General features: G+C 34.5%; 1 protein-coding gene across 1 annotated transcript; it reads left to right on the top strand.

Annotated features, from left to right (window-relative positions):
• Positions 1–5,233: 5,233 nt before the first annotated feature.
• Positions 5,234–13,653, top strand: LOC103718096 (receptor kinase-like protein Xa21). The gene is made up of 3 exons (XM_039116350.2): positions 5,234–6,530; positions 10,489–11,931; positions 12,949–13,653. The coding sequence occupies exons 1-3, from the start codon at positions 5,252–5,254 to the stop codon at positions 13,383–13,385; spliced, it is 3,159 nt and encodes a 1,052-aa protein (XP_038972278.2). The 5' UTR covers positions 5,234–5,251; the 3' UTR covers positions 13,386–13,653.
• Positions 13,654–17,258: the final 3,605 nt, after the last annotated feature.

The following is a 17,258-nucleotide window of genomic DNA, read 5'->3' as shown; positions in this document are numbered from 1 at the left end:
GCTATGCTAAAATGGACTTTTCAGCCTATAAATTCAGCAGAAAATTTAATTCAAATCCTGCTAAATGCCCAAACAGGCCCTAAAAAATTATTTGTTACATCATTTTTCTATAAAATATGTATTGTCACAACGACATATTCATAATAAATTCATTATATGATTGCCAACTATTTGTGTTATCGTATACATAGATTCACTATTATGGAATGTGTTTAGGTCATTGTGTATTATGATTGGTTTCCAACAACTCTTAGCATAGTTTTACCAAAAAATAGTTGGTTGGTTGTAATAGGTGGAGCAATGGTTATATTCAAAAGGTAAAAAGATAATACATAGAGAAATAGTGGATTAGGAGGCATTGTCCAAAGCTTACTCTATGAGCAACTCACGGGCGAGAGGGCCCTATATCCAATTAGGAGGCGTTTGATATGGGATGATTGTCCTAGGATTAAGGATGATGTAAGTGGAGGTGATGAGATCACCGTGTTTGGTTGCACCATGGTGATCCTACGTGGCAGTGATCTTAAATCACCTCCACTCCTCAAATCATCCTCCAACTCGGTGATTGGATACACGTCCTTGAGGTCAGAAATCCAAGATCACCCCAAAGCAATGATCCTGGGTTGAAAGTTAAAGACAAAAATACCCCTCAAGTTAGCAAAAAATTGATATATCAATATACCATCAATAATTATGTCAATATATATATATTATATTGATATTATATATTATATTAATGATATATATTATATTATAATATATTACTAATCATATTATTATCCCATTATTATTGAAGGATAATTTTAAATTCTAGTAGAAATATATTATTATTTTTTATATTTATGTAATGAAAATATTTAATATATTACTATATTACTTCTATTTACCTTACTTTTCTAATCAAAATAATTATTAGTATTAAAAAAATCTGTTATAAGTATAAATAAAAATATTAATTCTATAATGAAAAATAAGATATTTTTATAAGATTAATAATTTATAGGAGTAATAAATATATTTTTATAGGATATATTAATAATTAATATATTGATAAATATATATTAATATTTTATTATAATATATTTTATATGATTAATAAATATATGATAAGGGCTACTAAAAGTAGAATATATGACAAAATTATGGAGTTATTATAGGAATTAGTATATTGACTTACACTTTTAATTCATGAGAATTAAAAATACATAAAAAAATCCATCTAAGATATATCAAGTGTATTTATGGTATTATGTGGTCAGTGATCTTGGATCCCATACCATACCAAACAAGTTACTCATGGATATTCGGGGATTTTTAATCACTGAACCATGGCCCACCAAACACATTGATCTTAGATCACCGGGAATCAAATCACCTCAGCATTCGAATCACCGGGGATCTTAGATCACCGTGGTGATCCTGTTGGGGTTACCAAACGCCCCCTTAGGGGTGTGCCAAAAACCTAGCCAAACTATGACCGAACCAATCTTTTTAGTTCGGTTTATATCGTTTTTTATAAATCTGGTTTGATTTCGATTTGAAAAAGTTTTGCACCGAAAAAAATTCGGTTCGGTTTCAATTTGAGTTTTCAAAAAATCGGGATCTGACTCAACCCGACCCATATATATATATATATATATATATATATATATATATAATTTTTTTCTATATCTTCTTATAATCCAATGTTAATGTCATCTTTTGCAGTCAAGGTAGGCCATGCGTGGTGAATACGCCTAATCTTAGTGGCTTCCTTCAAAACAAGAAGACTTGGCAACCTGGACAAGTCTAGCTAAAATTATTCTTCTTGGAAGATTAGTACAATATTTCATGTGTCATGTGAAAGGAAAGTGATGTCTGCTGGTATACCGGATAATGCTTCTTGAGTCGTAAGTCACCTGCGGATTTGACGCCATAGATCAAGCCTGTTGTGGGATGGGTTTCCAGATAGTCCCACATCGGCTAATCAGCGGAAAGGTCTGTGCCTTATAATGAGGAGGTGCAAACCTTTCCTCCAGAGGGCCCTTTTGGGGTGGCGGCAGCCGCTAGGCCGGTTCACCCGATCCCCAGAAAAAGGACAAAACCGTGAGGGGTGGCGGCAGCCGCTGGGCCGGTTCACCCGATCCCCAGAAAAAGGACAAAACCTCTGGAAGGGACGCGGATGCTTTCCCTGCTCGGCCGGTGTGCGGGCTGGTGTCGGGGTTCCGACCCCACATCAAAGCCCATTCTAACTTCCACGAGCACAGAGGAATTTGAACAGTCTTTCTGAGGACTTCTCTAGAAGTAAGTAGATATCTAACTCGCATTGATCTATGGCTGCTGCAGATTGGCTACTTATCACCCGATGGAACTTCTTTTTATCTTTTTTGCATATATCCTTATAATATAATTTACTGTATATTTATTCTATAAAGATGCTATTTATTATATATATATATATATATATATATATTAAGTATGGGATGGCATTCTCAAGGTGCACCCCAAGAGTATGAGAAGATTTCTCTTGGGATTCATTTATGATGAGAGAGCTGGGGCATAGGATGAGAGTATCAGAGGATCCAAAGGTTTACTCATAATATCTTGGCTTGGTCTAATCCTACCTCGGATCTAATAGAGGCCGAGTTTAGGGTGCAAGTATTGGAATTTTGGTTTAATTAGACCTATGCATCATATTTGGCCCCTAAGATAGGATTGCTTAGGCTAAGATTGGGGCAAGATGCATAAAAAGGGTTTGGGGAAGGATTGGATTGGCTATGATTAGGCTTGACGAGTTTGATCAAGCACGATCAACCACAATCGATGAAGATTGGGAGCGATCGAGCATGATCGGGGAGTCTAAGGTTATGGTCCAATGGTCTAAGTTTAGGATCAGGTGTTCTAAGATATGGTTGGGTTGGTGGTCTAGTGTTATGATCCCTACGGCCAAGTAAGGAAGTTATTCATTTCATTACCACTTAGGATGTCTATATAATATAGTACGCTAAGCAACAATCCTTCATTACGGAGTGAAGAGTGGTGCAACTAGATTCTATAGTCCCTCTTCCCCACCACCATCTAAGACACCATTCTCACCCGCAAACCCCATTGCGACTTCCTTGGCAATGATGCTGCTCTTTTTATTGGTAACCTTCTATACCGCATTGAGCTGATCTCAAGCTGAGACGCCATAAATATTTTCAGTATCATATGGGAGAATATATTATTAGTTATATGCCAATTGCCGGGGCAATTTGGTCTACGAGAGACTAAATGTAGACTAGAATGGAAAAAAAAATCGATCTAATCTTTTCTTGTAAAATCAAAGATGAAGTAGGTTTTCTTTATATATATATATATATATATAATTCACATGAATAAACGCAATTTGGGCCATCCAAATAGATGGCACATATTATTTACTACGACAGTTTATTTGAAATGCCTAAGAATGAAAATTAAAATTTTGAAAAATTCTAATCGACACAAGATAAATAATATTTCAAGAAAACTTAATGATTTTCGATAGATGAAGTGTGTACATGATATACAAGCTTGTTTGAACACCCTTGACCCTATGTCAATGCACCTTGTCTGCTATATAGAGATTGACATTGTGACCTGGAATCAAAAAAGAGACATACAAGGCTCGATGACTTGGACAAGTCCAAATGAAGTTTTTTTTTTTTTTTTCTAAACAAATGAAGGATTCTCCATGGAAGCAGAGTAGTTCTCTAAGAAAGCGATGCCTGCTTCTAGACTGGTCAAAGTCTTCTGAAGTCTCCAAAAAGAAAAATACAAGGCTTGATGACTCGGACAAGTCTAAATGAAATATTCTCCATGCAAGCAGAGTAGTTACGTAAGACTCGGACAAGTCTAAATGAAGTATTCTCCATGCAAGCGGAGTAGTTACGTAAGAAAGCGATGTCTGCTTATAGACTGGTCTAGTCTTTTGTAGTCTCAGATCACCTTCGGATTTCGCTCCATAGAACATGTGCATTTTGGCATTTAGATACAATAGCATTTGAACAGTCTCTACGTGGTCCCTCGAAGTGAGTAGATGTCGAGCACCAATCTGTGGCTGCTGCTGTTTGGTGTTCTTATTAAACAGTTGACAGTTGAGCAACATGATTGTTAGCTTGGGGAACGCCATCCTTAAATATCAGCAGATGACCGTATTACTGCATTAATACTTTGGAAGCTACTATGCGTTTACCAAAAAATCTCCTCCAAACGGGTGTAAATATGGATGTTTGGTGCCAAACACGGCATGTAGATGGTTTAATAAGCGACGAAAGGCCAAGTTTGTCCCCATGGTTCAGCAAAAAAAACTGAGAGAGATTTCAGGAAGGTTTTGGGGGAGATGAAGAGTTTTCCTAATACTTGTATCTAAAACATCTTTTATCTGACTTTTTTAAGGGACATTGCTTTCCAAATAAGGTTGTCAAGGCAGAAAAAAATATTAACTAATTAAAACATATATTTTTTTCTCGCATAGATAATGTATATAGTGGAATTAAAGATTGTGCAAAATAGTTTTAAAGCCTACAAAAACAAGTATTAAACAAGACTTTCTTTTCAAACAAAGATGAGGGGGGATTTCTAGTTTCAAGTGATTCATCTAAATAATAAATCTTTAAATAGTCTATGTGGTCTACCTTGGAAAGATAGTCATGGAACTTAAAAGTAGGTCATTTTTATCAATTTCCAGCAAATTTACTAACCCGAATAATTAGCACCAACCCAAAAGTATACTAACAACTCAAAGATAGTAACTAAGACATGATGTGACAGCCATAACGTCTTCGTGGGGGGTCATAATTTATATTTGTTCACTAGGTCAAAGAGGCACCCTTGATCTAGCATAATGGTCATAAAATAAAACATTGTTCTTATAAAATAATTAAGAAATGACTAGTCTTTTTCTTTTTTTAAGAGCAACTGCATTTGAAGCTGAAGTTTATCCAAACTATGCAAAAGATAATTAATGGAACCATCAAAGTAGTTAGATGATTTTAACAAATGAATAAAAATGATAGACTTGAGCGGTAGTCACCTTAATTTTCTCTAAAGTAGATAGGAAGTTTCCCAATGATGTTCAATATTAGGAGCTCGTCAATCAGTTTTCCTTTGAACTCTATAAACATATCATGTACGTCCATAGTGATGGGGTACCCTAATCTAAAGACTTGTATATAAATATATAATGTGTGGGTGCATTTGGGACCTCGACGGTCATTCGTATCTTAGCCCATAGTCCTTGGTCATTACTATGGACCTCCCCTATTCCAACCATTTCACCGCTTTAGGAGCTCCATCTCCGCTGCTAACTCATCTCTCTTTCCTCCTTTGTTGCACTATATTCTTGTCCTTCCAAGCTCCTGCATTGGCCACCATTGCAACAAGAAACGCTAATGACCTGCAAACTCTCATCTCCATCAAGGCTCATTTGTATCCACCTGAATCCTTGTCCTTATGGGGTAGTCAAAACCAAACCATGCACTATTGCAAATGGATAGGCGTGAAGTGTGGCGGCCCTCAATACCCTAGGAGAGTCACGGCCCTGGATCTCGACTCCCTCAACTTAACTGGTCAAATATCGCCAGATATAGGGAACCTTACCTTCCTCCAGAGGCTCAACCTTTCTGGTAACCAACTGCGGGGATATATCCCACAAGAGCTTGGCCGCTTGTCCAACATCCAGTTTCTCGTTCTGACGGACAATACTCTTGAAGGCACTATTCCCACAAGCCTAGCCAATTGCTCCAATCTTGTGCTCTTAAGCCTAGGTGGTAACAAGCTAGTAGGGGAGATCCCAGCGGAGCTTGGGAACCTCCCTAAGCTTTCTGTTCTCCTCCTTGGTACAAACAACCTCATGGGGATCATCCCTCCTTCCCTGGGGAATCTCTCATCTTTGTTAGGCATCGACCTGTTGGAGAACAACCTAAGGGGACAAATCCCTTCGAGTCTTGGACGACTTGTCCGCTTAAAACATTTCACTGTAACCACCAATAGATTGACAGGAGAGATTCCATCCTCTTTTCTTAACTTATCTTCCCTTTGTAAATTCTATGTTGGAGAAAACCAGCTCTCGGGGGTGCTCCTATCTAGTATGGGCGACATGCTCCCTAGGCTTCAAGTTCTGCAAGCATTCTCTAACCAGTTTGAAGGTCCCATTCCAATTTCGCTGCCAAATGCTTCCAGGCTCGAAGAAATTGTTTTGTGTGACAACAAACTTAGTGGCCCAGTGCCTAGGAATATTGGTATGCTACGAAATCTTGCTTCAGTGAGCCTCTGCGATAATCTAATAGAAGCGAAGCAAGGTGAGGACTGGGAATTTCTGACATCCTTAGCCAACTGCAGTAATCTGAAAATATTTGATCTATCCAACAACATGTTGGAAGGCATGCTACCAAGCTCAGTAGCCAAGCTATCCACTCAACTGCAATGGCTAGGCCTGGGAGGGAATCGGATAAATGGAAATATTCCTACAGAGATTGGTCGATATATCAACTTAAACAGGCTTCACATGGATCGGATGCTTCTCACAGGTATCATTCATTTCATAATGGGAAAGATTGATGATTTCAATGTGATGGAAGTACTGGCGTATTAGAGGGAAGCTTGATCGAACTTAGGCCTGGTCAAACTTGATTTGTTTATTATTATTTTAAGCTCGATTCAAGTTTAATATCATACAAGTCAAAGACAACCCTAATTGATTATGGTTAGAAGTGGATTGGATAATATCCATCTAGATCCGTTTCCATATTCGAACCTATCAGAATTTCGATATATATTTGAACATTTGACTAATATGCATATCCATATCCATATCGATTAAAGAAACAACCGAACAAATTTAGACAAACAACTATCCAATCTATATGTAAATATCTAGTTCTTTTTGTAATGTTGTTTAATCATATATAAAATTCATAAACTTTTTTAAAAAATAAATGATTTTATTAACATGTTACTAACTTAATTTACCTTCAATTCTATGATATCCATTTTGATCCACTTCTATATTCGAATATGTTGAAATAGGGACATATATTTGAGCACCCAACTAATATCCATATCCATATCTATATTTGCCAATACAAACACAGATAGACAACTATCTGATTTGTATCTGAATATCTAATTCTTTTTGTAATCTTATATAATCTTATATAGAACTCATGAACTTTTAAGAAAAATAAATGACCATATTAACATATTACTGGCTTAATTTACTTTTTATTTAGTGATATATTTGATTTTATTGTTTAAAAATTAACTATTTGACTTGTATCCATATTTATATATGTAGCTTCAATATCCGATATGTATCTATGTCCATTTTAAACAAATTTGGATATGATTTTTTGCATCCAATTAATATTTATATCCTATTTAGTCTTATATAGAACTCATGATTTTTTGAAGAAAACTAAATGACCATATTAAAATATTATTGACTTAATGTACCTTCTATTAGTAATATATCTAATTCTATTATTATGAAGTTTAACTATCCAAGTTGTATCTATATTTATATATGTACTTTCAATATTCAACATGTATCTTGATCCATTTAAAACAAATATGAATATAAAGTTTTGCATCCGATCAATATTCGCATCCATTTAATCTTATATAACAATCATGAACTTTTAAGGGACACAAACGATCATATTAATATGTTGCTAAATTAATTTACTTTCTATTCGCTTATATCTTTGATTTTATGTTACGAAGTTTAACTACCTAACTTATATCCATATTTGCATATATACTTTCAACATATGATATATATCTGTATCCATTTGAAAATAAACAAAAATGACGTGCATGCGATGTGCCGTGTGATAATGAAAATGGAAATATAATTTTATGCAATAGAAGAATAATAAGAACATGAAAAAAAAGAATGAAAAAAATAGAGGCGCGATATTAATCCTCCCAATCACTTCGATCATTATGGCATGGACTGGCATTTCAATTGCGGGAAGAAATAGAGGCAACTTGTTGTCCAATGTTCTACTAACCTTCAATTGGCACAACACTAAACTCAAGTTTCAATTTTTTTGTGTGGGAAAAAAAATAAATAACAAACAATTTTTTTCATTTTTTAAGTTTTCAATAGAAATAAGAAACAAAATTTTTTTGACTCTTTTTTTTACACAACTTTGGAACAACATTTTTTTCCTTTATTATGAATGAATTATTTTTTGATTTTATTTCAAATTTTTATGAACTTTTTTGTGCTTGTGACTTTCCATTTTTTACATGACTTCCTGCAATTGTTATTATTTTTTTATGCATGATTTTTTTTTGTGCATATGGTATTTTTTTTCCTTTTTGAATGTTAAATTGCAAACAATTTTTTTTTCTTTTTTAAGAGTTCTACTAAAAGTCTAATTTAGTCATGGAGAAAATATTATGGATGAATATTTTTTCCTTCTTGTAGTGTATGAGGAGTTTCCAAAAGGAATAAGAAGCAGAATTTTTTTGAGCAATTTTTTTGTGCATGTAGAATGTTTCTTTTTGAATATTTTTTTCCTTGTTAAAGAGTCCTACTAGAAATCTACTTTCTTTCTTTTCAAAGAGTCCCACTAAAAATCTAATTTGTTTTAAATTATTTATTCTTGTGAGGATAATATGATAAAAAAATTTTTTTTTTCCTTTTCTATGCATGTGGAGTTTCCAAAAGAAATTAGAAGCAAAATTTTTTTCCTTCCCTTTTGTGTACGTGGAATTCTTTTTTATGCGTTCATTTCTTTTTGAACATTTTTTTTCCTCTTTGATGGACCCAATAAAAATCTAATTTATTTTATTTTTTGTGCTCATGGAGAAAATATTATGAATGAATTATTTTCTCTTTTTTATGCATGCAGAGTTTCCAAAAGAAAGTGGAATTTTTTTGAACAATTATTTTATGTGTACATTTTTTTTTGTGCATGGAGAATTTTTCTTTTTGAATGAAATACTTTTCTTCCTTTTCTGAATATTCCACTAAAAATCTAATCTAGAAAAGATCACAAACAACTTTTTTTCATTTTTTTTGTGTGAAATTTCTTGTATGTTGTTGCCTAAGATGAGAACCAAAGGAGGGGGGTGGGTATATATATATATATATAGTTAACTCTTCTTCAAGTCTCCAAGTATTTTAGATTTTTGGGTTTACCGATTCATTAATATGGTACCAGATATATATATATATATATATATATATATATATATATATATATATATATATATATATATATATATATATATATATATATATATATATATATATATATATATATATATATATATATATATATATATATATATAGTTAACTCTTCTTCAAGTCTCCAAGTATTTTAGATTTTTGGGTTTACCGATTCATTAATATGGTACCAGATCTGATGTCCTTAATAGAAAGTGGAAAGAAGATAAGAGATCCTTCCACCATCGAATTTATTGAAGTCAAACAGAATAATCATATGTTCCCAGTTACTATGGGAAACAAAGCAAGAAAATATAGAAGAACGAAAGAGATTAGAGAGAAGAAAACGAAGCAAGAGAACCAGATGGAAGTGACTTGTTCCTAATTATTATCTTGACTCGTTTATACTTTCACATGCATGATTTAGACCTTGGGGGAAGGAGGATTATTAAAGCTTCATATACAATGGGGACATCTTCCCTGTTAGCTTGGCATATGATCATCACTATCATCATTATTTTGATAAAAAGTTGGGATTATTACCATCCATTTATGCACTCATGCGGTGTGCAGATAGGAGCCATATAAATGTACAAACTTTTCTTTCTAAACTTTCTTCTTAATATTTAGCTTGCATGATTTTTTTAAAGTCAGCTTGGGAATTGGGATCCCCATCATCACTGCCCCATGCCACCATTGCCACTGCAACCACCGCTACCAACAAGCAATTACAATGTTGCCATCATTATTGCCCTTACCATTAGTCACAGCTACCACTGCCACCATAGGTGCCATTGCAACCACCACCATTCCACTGCCTCACCACACCACAAAATTTATATTTATATTTTTAAAAATCAACTCACTATACCAAACACATTTAAGTTTCTAAAAATTTAAAGCAATAAAAAGAGAACTTTATCTTTTATTTTAAGAATTAAAAAAATTGAAAGTGATAACAAACACAACCTTAATCAACTTATATATCTCTTTTCCTCTTAACCTATCTCTGTCATGGAGCAAGTAAACGAAATGCATATCATTTAGATCATAAAACAAGTCTGTCCAATTGGTTTGCTAAATTCAATTGTCTATTCGAGACCTGAGGTACAACATGAATCACTTGTCACAACAATATGTGTTTTATTACTCACATAAACAAATTAGTGATGATATATCCTTTTATCATGTTCTCCTATTTGGTATCCATCAATAAAATTGTGCAACCCATGAACCAAATTCTAGTCATTTGTGCAAGCTTGTTCACAAATCACCATCAATATATGCACTTATTTCATTGTCACAGGTGCCATTCCTGCAACCATCGGGAGGCTTCAGAAACTACAGATCTTGCAATTGAATGAGAACGAATTCACAGGAGCTCTTCCATCCTCTTTCGGTGACCTAACGCAGTTGCTTGAACTCCATTTAGATCAGAACAGTCTGCAAGGAGGAATACCCTCAAATTTTGGGAAGCTACAGAAGTTGGTACTCTTGGATCTCTCCCACAACAAGCTTTATGGCTCCTTTCCCAAGGGAATTACAGACCTTGCTTCCCTTACAATTTACCTTAACTTGTCGCATAACTCATTGTTTGGGCCCCTGCCATCAGAAGTTGGCAGGCTGAAGAATCTTGGAACATTGGATGTTTCAGAAAACAAATTGTCCGGAGAGATTCCTGACACTCTCTCAGAATGTCAGGTCCTGCAGTACGTCTATATGCAAGGCAACCTTTTCCAGGGGGCCATTCCAACTTCTTTGAGCTCTTTGAACAGTATCACAGTACTAGATCTCTCTCGCAATAACTTGTCCGGGACAATTCCAGCATCTTTTGAGGGCTTTCGACATTTGCAGCTTCTGAATCTCTCCTTCAATGATCTCGATGGCCGCGTACCAAATGCAGGGATCTTTCTGAATGCAAGCTTGGTGTCGGTCATTGGAAACCAGAACCTATGTGGAGAAAACCATGCGTTGGACTTGCAAACATGTCCCGAGTTCAGGAGACCACACAAGTCTCATGCACTAACAGTAGTCATCACAACTGGAATTGTGGTACCTCTAGTTGTTGTGTTCTTGTGTGCTATGAGACTTCGGAAGCCAAGGAGTAAGATATCTTTGCCTCTGCATCCCTTAGAGGGCAAGTATCCAAAGACCTCTTTCGCTGAGTTAGCAAGAGCAACTGATGGGTTCTCTAGGGCTAATCTAATTGGTGAGGGAAGTTTTGGCTGTGTGTACAAGGGAGTGGTGAATTTTGAGCCAAAGGAGGTAGCTATTAAGGTACTCCATCATCATCAACAAGAGGCTTTAAAGATCTTCCAAGCTGAATGCAAAATCCTGACAAGCATTCGGCATCGAAACCTCCTTAAGATCTCGACAGCCTGCTCTAGCTTCGATCGCAATGGTAATGTTTTCTTGGCTCTTGTTACTGAGTTCATGCCGAATGGGAGTTTAGACAGATGGCTGCACCCGAGAGTGGATGGGGAGGAGGTGTTGCAAAAGTTGAACCTTCTTCAAAGAATGAACATAGCAATGGATGTGGCTTCGGCTTTGGACTATCTACATCACTACAGCGGCGCACCAATTGTTCATTGCGATTTGAAGCCAAGCAATATTCTTCTTGACAAGGATATGGTTGCTCGTGTGTGCGACTTTGGACTCGCAAAATTTCTGATCACATCTTGTGGGGATTCTTCTCCAGTGACAAGCCACACTATTGGAATAAAAGGATCCATCGGATATGTTGCTCCAGGTGATCACCTTTTTCAGCTTACATTTGTCTTTGATGATATTTTGTCTTACATTACTCTTCAATTATACTGTATTCGTTAAAGGCCTTGATATATTTTTAAATATTGAATCAATTTGCATGTACGCATGTATAATATGCGACCCGACCAAGTTACAATTTAGTAGTTGGATGGTTTATGAAGTACATGTGCTTTGACCAATAAATATTAGAGACCTTGTGCTATTATGAGGACTTTTAAAAGTTCTAGCTATGAACAAAAATTGTTCTTTTTGATGCACATGAAAAACACAATCTATATAAATTGAATGAGATTATTATTTACAAGTTCTCTATTTCCTTTTTTTTCTGAAAATGAAGGTTTTATTATTTACCTTGACTAGGATAAATTCGCCCATCCATTTTCTGATATTCTACTCATTTCAACCTATGCTAAAATATGTAAATGATTTTACAAAGACTCTGGTCATATACTAGTCAATAGGATATTAGAGCATATCATCAGAAAGGGAGGGGGATTATAGACACTCAGTCCAGTATTGTGAGAATTCTTGTTTTTGGAGCAATAACATCATGCAAGTACCAACCTAATTTTGTTTGAGCTATACTGATTATTTTTCAACGATGTGAACATTTGTATTATTTTTTTGAGATTGATTTTCTTTTAATAGCATGTTATATATGGCTGTACTATGTTAGAACCAAAATATTATTGTCGCAACTATGGCTCCTATTTCTACTATGTTAGAGCTAAAATATTATTGTCACAACTATGGATCCTATTTCTATAACCAACTCTTCTTTATTTCATGTATCAATGGCAATTCTTATGTAACAACATCCGTAAAGAATAGAACTCGAGACTTTTAATCATTATGAATGAATTTAATTATGTAAAGCAATTTTATGATCAGTCAACTATGAAAACAAGAGTCTCATTTTTTAGAAAGCCAATGGAGTCTCGCTATTTACTTTCAGTGTGAAATAACTAATTGATTCTTAATTTTCATGAATTGTAAGAGTATGGCATGGGCAGCAAAGTCTCTACTCAAGGGGATGTGTACAGTTATGGAATGCTTTTGCTAGAGATGTGCACTGGACTGAGACCCACTGTTGATGACACATTTAAAGACGGTGGAGACCTTCGTAGTTTTGTAAAGATGGCATATCCTGAACATGTAATGGATGTACTAGACCCGGCTTTACTGCTGAACGAGGAGAATGGAATAAATAAATTCCTTTGTCAGAGTGCAATCACTGCAAGAGAGAAGGCACAGAATTGCTTGCTGTCAATCATTAAAATAGGTCTCTTGTGCACCGAGAAATCACCACAGCAGCGAATGAAATTGGGAGACGTCATCAAAATAATGCATGCCGCCAGGGAGACACTTCTAGGAGATCTACCTTATGAGAATCCAAAAATATCTCAATTGAACAACTACAATGTATCTTCTTGAGAAATATTATGATCAGTTATAGGATAGTGTTGCACATATTGGTGTCATATATAGATATACTAATATATACTGCAAAGTAATGAACTGTAAACAGTCATTGTGAGGAAAAACACATAGTTATAGGTCTCTAGAGATAAAGACAAGCCATGAGTATATTGTGGTGTGTATCAGGATGAACCGAGATATGTACAATAATATACTTGCTTCCCTAATTAAAGTATGTACCAGCATTTATCATGATGCGCATCAATCTATACTGTATGCTTATGACCCTTGTTGAAGTGTTTCAACATACATGTAGAATTGAAAATAGAAGAAAACAACATAAAATACGAGATATATATATCGCGCATTGTGTTTCCCACAAGCATAGGCTTCAGTCAAAGTTCTGCAAAAAACGATGGACCTGATCTGTATTGGTGGTGCTAGCGTTGCAGCAGATCCTTAGGGAACTCGCTCTGATATGTCCAACAAAAGGGAATAAAAGAAAAAAGATGATGTTGACATAGTGTTGGATGTGTCTCTCTATGGCTACTTAACATTATTGTGTTAGGTCTTAAAAGGTCTGATCTCTCTCATATAGAGACATCCCAAAGACTTAATCATGATAGAGAGACATCTCATATTCCAATGGCTAAAGCTATTAAAGCTCGTTATCATGATAGAATAATAGCATCCGACGATCAAAATCATTAACAACAATATACAAACATTCATAAAGAGCTAGTCAAAGAATTAACTAAAGCTATCGGGCTTGTTAAGATCTAATAATGGCTAGGCAAAATAAAACTAAAATCATTGGACTACTAATGATCCAAGAAAGTCGGCCAATACAGAAAGAAACAATTAAGTGGTTGGAAGTTGGAGCCCAACCGACAACGTGAAACCCAAGTATGAGTTCAACTCGACTTAATCTTCTCCAAAAATAACAAATGAAAATTTTGAAATCTTTATAAAAATTGCGAGCGTTTTCCTTCATTACCCCAATATTTTGCTAAGTATTGCTTCTAACGCTGAGATTTTATGTAGAAACTGGTTAATACCTCATTGTTAACTTAATGCCTTATAACTAAAGGAGACAAAAAACAGGTACTCAAATCTCATATGATATGGGATCCATCTTTGTTACACTACTAATTCATAAATAAATTTGAAAAGAGATTTTTTAAAGCAAAATTTGGAAAGAGGCTGTAAGTTTCTTCTCATTTGTATAAGATTCCATGCATGAAATTCCAATCTAAAATAAGATATGTTGCCCAAGATGACAACCTAAGAGGAGGGAGGTAAATTGGGTTTTTCAAAACTCTTTATAAACTTAAAAGTTGTTGGAGAGCCATTTTTAACTGTTGGAGCGGTTGAAAAAGCTGTTGAAAGTGAATATGACCATTTTGTTTTTGTAAAAAAAATAGTCGTTACTGTTCTCAAGCGCAGATAAGTCGACTCGACTTCTTTAGGAGTCAACCTATGATCTTCAAGGGTTAGTTCTTCTTGTTTAGGGGTCGACTTGAGAAAGTGCTTCTTTTTGCTATATTTTATCTTTCGCTTGTGGTCACTATGAGATCGACTTGAGTTTGCTTGGGGTCAACTTATGATCTACTAGGATCGACTCGTGGTTTTCACTACCTTCTATTTTCTATTTGCAACCATTCTGGGGTTGACTCGACTTGTGTTGGAGTTGTCTCGTGCTCAGCAAGAGTCAACTCATGATTCTTCAAAGTCAACTCATCCACTACAAAAACTTACAAGACTCTTTAAAAAACATCTCTAATTTTGAAATTTGTTCTTCTAGGCTTTTTCATGCTTCTCCAAGCTTTCAACCTCTTTGAGCTTTCTATAAAACAAATTGAGCTTCCCCAGCTTATAGTATCCTTTTACTTAAATCGTTGATTGATGATTGAAGCTTTTAATGTGACATAGTACTAAGAACAAGATTTCTACTTTGAATCTAAAAAAATCTGCATAAGAAAAAAATGACAATAGCATATAACATTGAAAATTTTGACACCATTCATTACACATTAAAAAATGAAAAATGGGGAAATAAAACACTCTAACAATATTTTTCTTAATTTTTTTTTTTTTTTGAAAGAATAAGGACTTGCAAGATTAGTTTATCTTATAACTACATTGTACTGGAATTAATTTGAACTCTAATTTCAATCCATCTCTCTTAATTCCAATGTAATTTATAGGTTAGACTAGGTGTTTTAATTCTTAATTCAAGATGGATTAGAGTTAATCTGACCTTGCTATCGAAACCCAATTTTCTCACTTAGAAAAAAAACCTAGCGAGCCACGATGTGGTGGTTGCCCGGGCTTAATGATCGAGAAGAATGATCATTGGCGGCGCTGCAATTGGGCAAGGATAGCTTTGAAGGGTACAGAGGACTATCGATGGATGATATGGGTATAGCAATGGGGAAGTAGTGCATAGTTATTGAATTTAGAACTATTCACACGGTTAATGAGTCCAATAGGAAATATACTAAATATAAATAAATAAATTTTAAAAATTAAAAGATAAAAAATATTAGAGCTTATCTATTAGATCATCGCTCAGTTTTCCCATTCGACATTGAAATTGCTGATTAATGCAATAGTAAGTGGGGCTAAGCTAACCCTAATGATCCTTGTATACTGCACCAATCTCTAACTACCACGTCACTTGAGTGAACTAAAAAGTATGATAATGAATCATCAATTAGAATACCTAAAACTAGATATTATATTAAATATAAATAAAAAATTTATTTAAATGTTGTTCTTTATATCACATGGATTTATATTTTATACTATTCTTTAATTACAATATAAATATAAAATAATTATAAATTATCTATTTTTAAAAAAATATAATAACATATATATAATATACAATATGTAAAATTTATTGATGTTTTAGCTTGTTATATTTATAATTTTAAAATATCTAAAAAATAAAAGGAACTATTTTTTTAACTTTCTACTTGGAAAAGAAATAATTATCTTCTTTTTGGAAAGATATGATTATTAAAATATCACACCATGTTCAAAATTGCTTCATCCAATCGCAATGCATGTATGTTAAAGCATCATAACAAAACATTGCTTGTGCAATTGATTAGTGTTTGTGTAATCAAAACATGGTTGGGTGAAATCTGTGATCTAACACGAGTAGTATATGATCAATCAAAAAAATATTTGGACTAGTTTTGGTCTATATTAAGTTTGTGTTTAACTTGAGTAAAATTTAATCGAACTAAATTTGAAGACTACAACCAAAATTCTACTCTTTGGATTGCCCGATCGTTTTTTTTTAATTTTTTCTTTTAACCAGATGTGTCAATGTCGAAAAGATTAGATTTTATTTTGTGGTCTCATTTGATTCAATACAACTTAGAAATTGGTTTTACACGACCAAATAACTCCTGTATAAATGTGAAGTGGGTAAAATACGTATATTTGGTTGCACACTCATGCATATTGGCACTTTTTATGTATGTCCAATAACTTCTAACAATAAAATCGGATTTAATTCTTGGGAACAGCATAAGCATCAACCCCGTTTCAACCAAGGTAAAGAGGAAAATTTTATCCATCGAGGTTGTAGGCTGCGAAGAAAAATAAAGCTAAAGAAAAAAAAAATGAGCTCTAGTATATAACTAATTTGACCCCCGAAAATAGTATAGAAACAGTGGAATGCCCCCAATCTGACGGCCAAAACCGTTCAATCTCATGCGATGAGACATCGTTTCCATGAACCGGATCCCACCGTCCACCCGACCAAAGGAAGCTTTTGACTTCCATCAAAGCCGTCCATTAGGGTGAAGCAGCCGGGCCCCACAGGTACAGTAATCGCTCACCTGGAAATCCACGGTCCGGCGCACCGCCAAG

The sequence above is a fragment of the Phoenix dactylifera genome, chromosome 5 (assembly GCF_051530095.1).
Source record: "Phoenix dactylifera cultivar Ajwa chromosome 5, Ajwa_hap1_PhDact_Kaust_v1.1, whole genome shotgun sequence".
Classification (NCBI taxonomy): Eukaryota; Viridiplantae; Streptophyta; class Magnoliopsida; order Arecales; family Arecaceae; genus Phoenix; species Phoenix dactylifera.
Note: the sequence above shows the minus strand (reverse complement) of the source record. Positions and strands in the feature narration are given on the sequence as shown.

Bases quoted from the DNA above. Each gene is read 5' to 3' on its own strand.
- LOC103718096 (XM_039116350.2), top strand. From the start codon at position 5,252: ATGGACCTCCCCTATTCCAACCATTTCACCGCTTTAGGAGCTCCATCT. The intron at 6,531-10,488 runs GTATCATTCATT...TCATTGTCACAG, and splicing joins GGATCGGATGCTTCTCACAG to GTGCCATTCCTGCAACCATC. The intron at 11,932-12,948 runs GTGATCACCTTT...ATGAATTGTAAG, and splicing joins CATCGGATATGTTGCTCCAG to AGTATGGCATGGGCAGCAAA.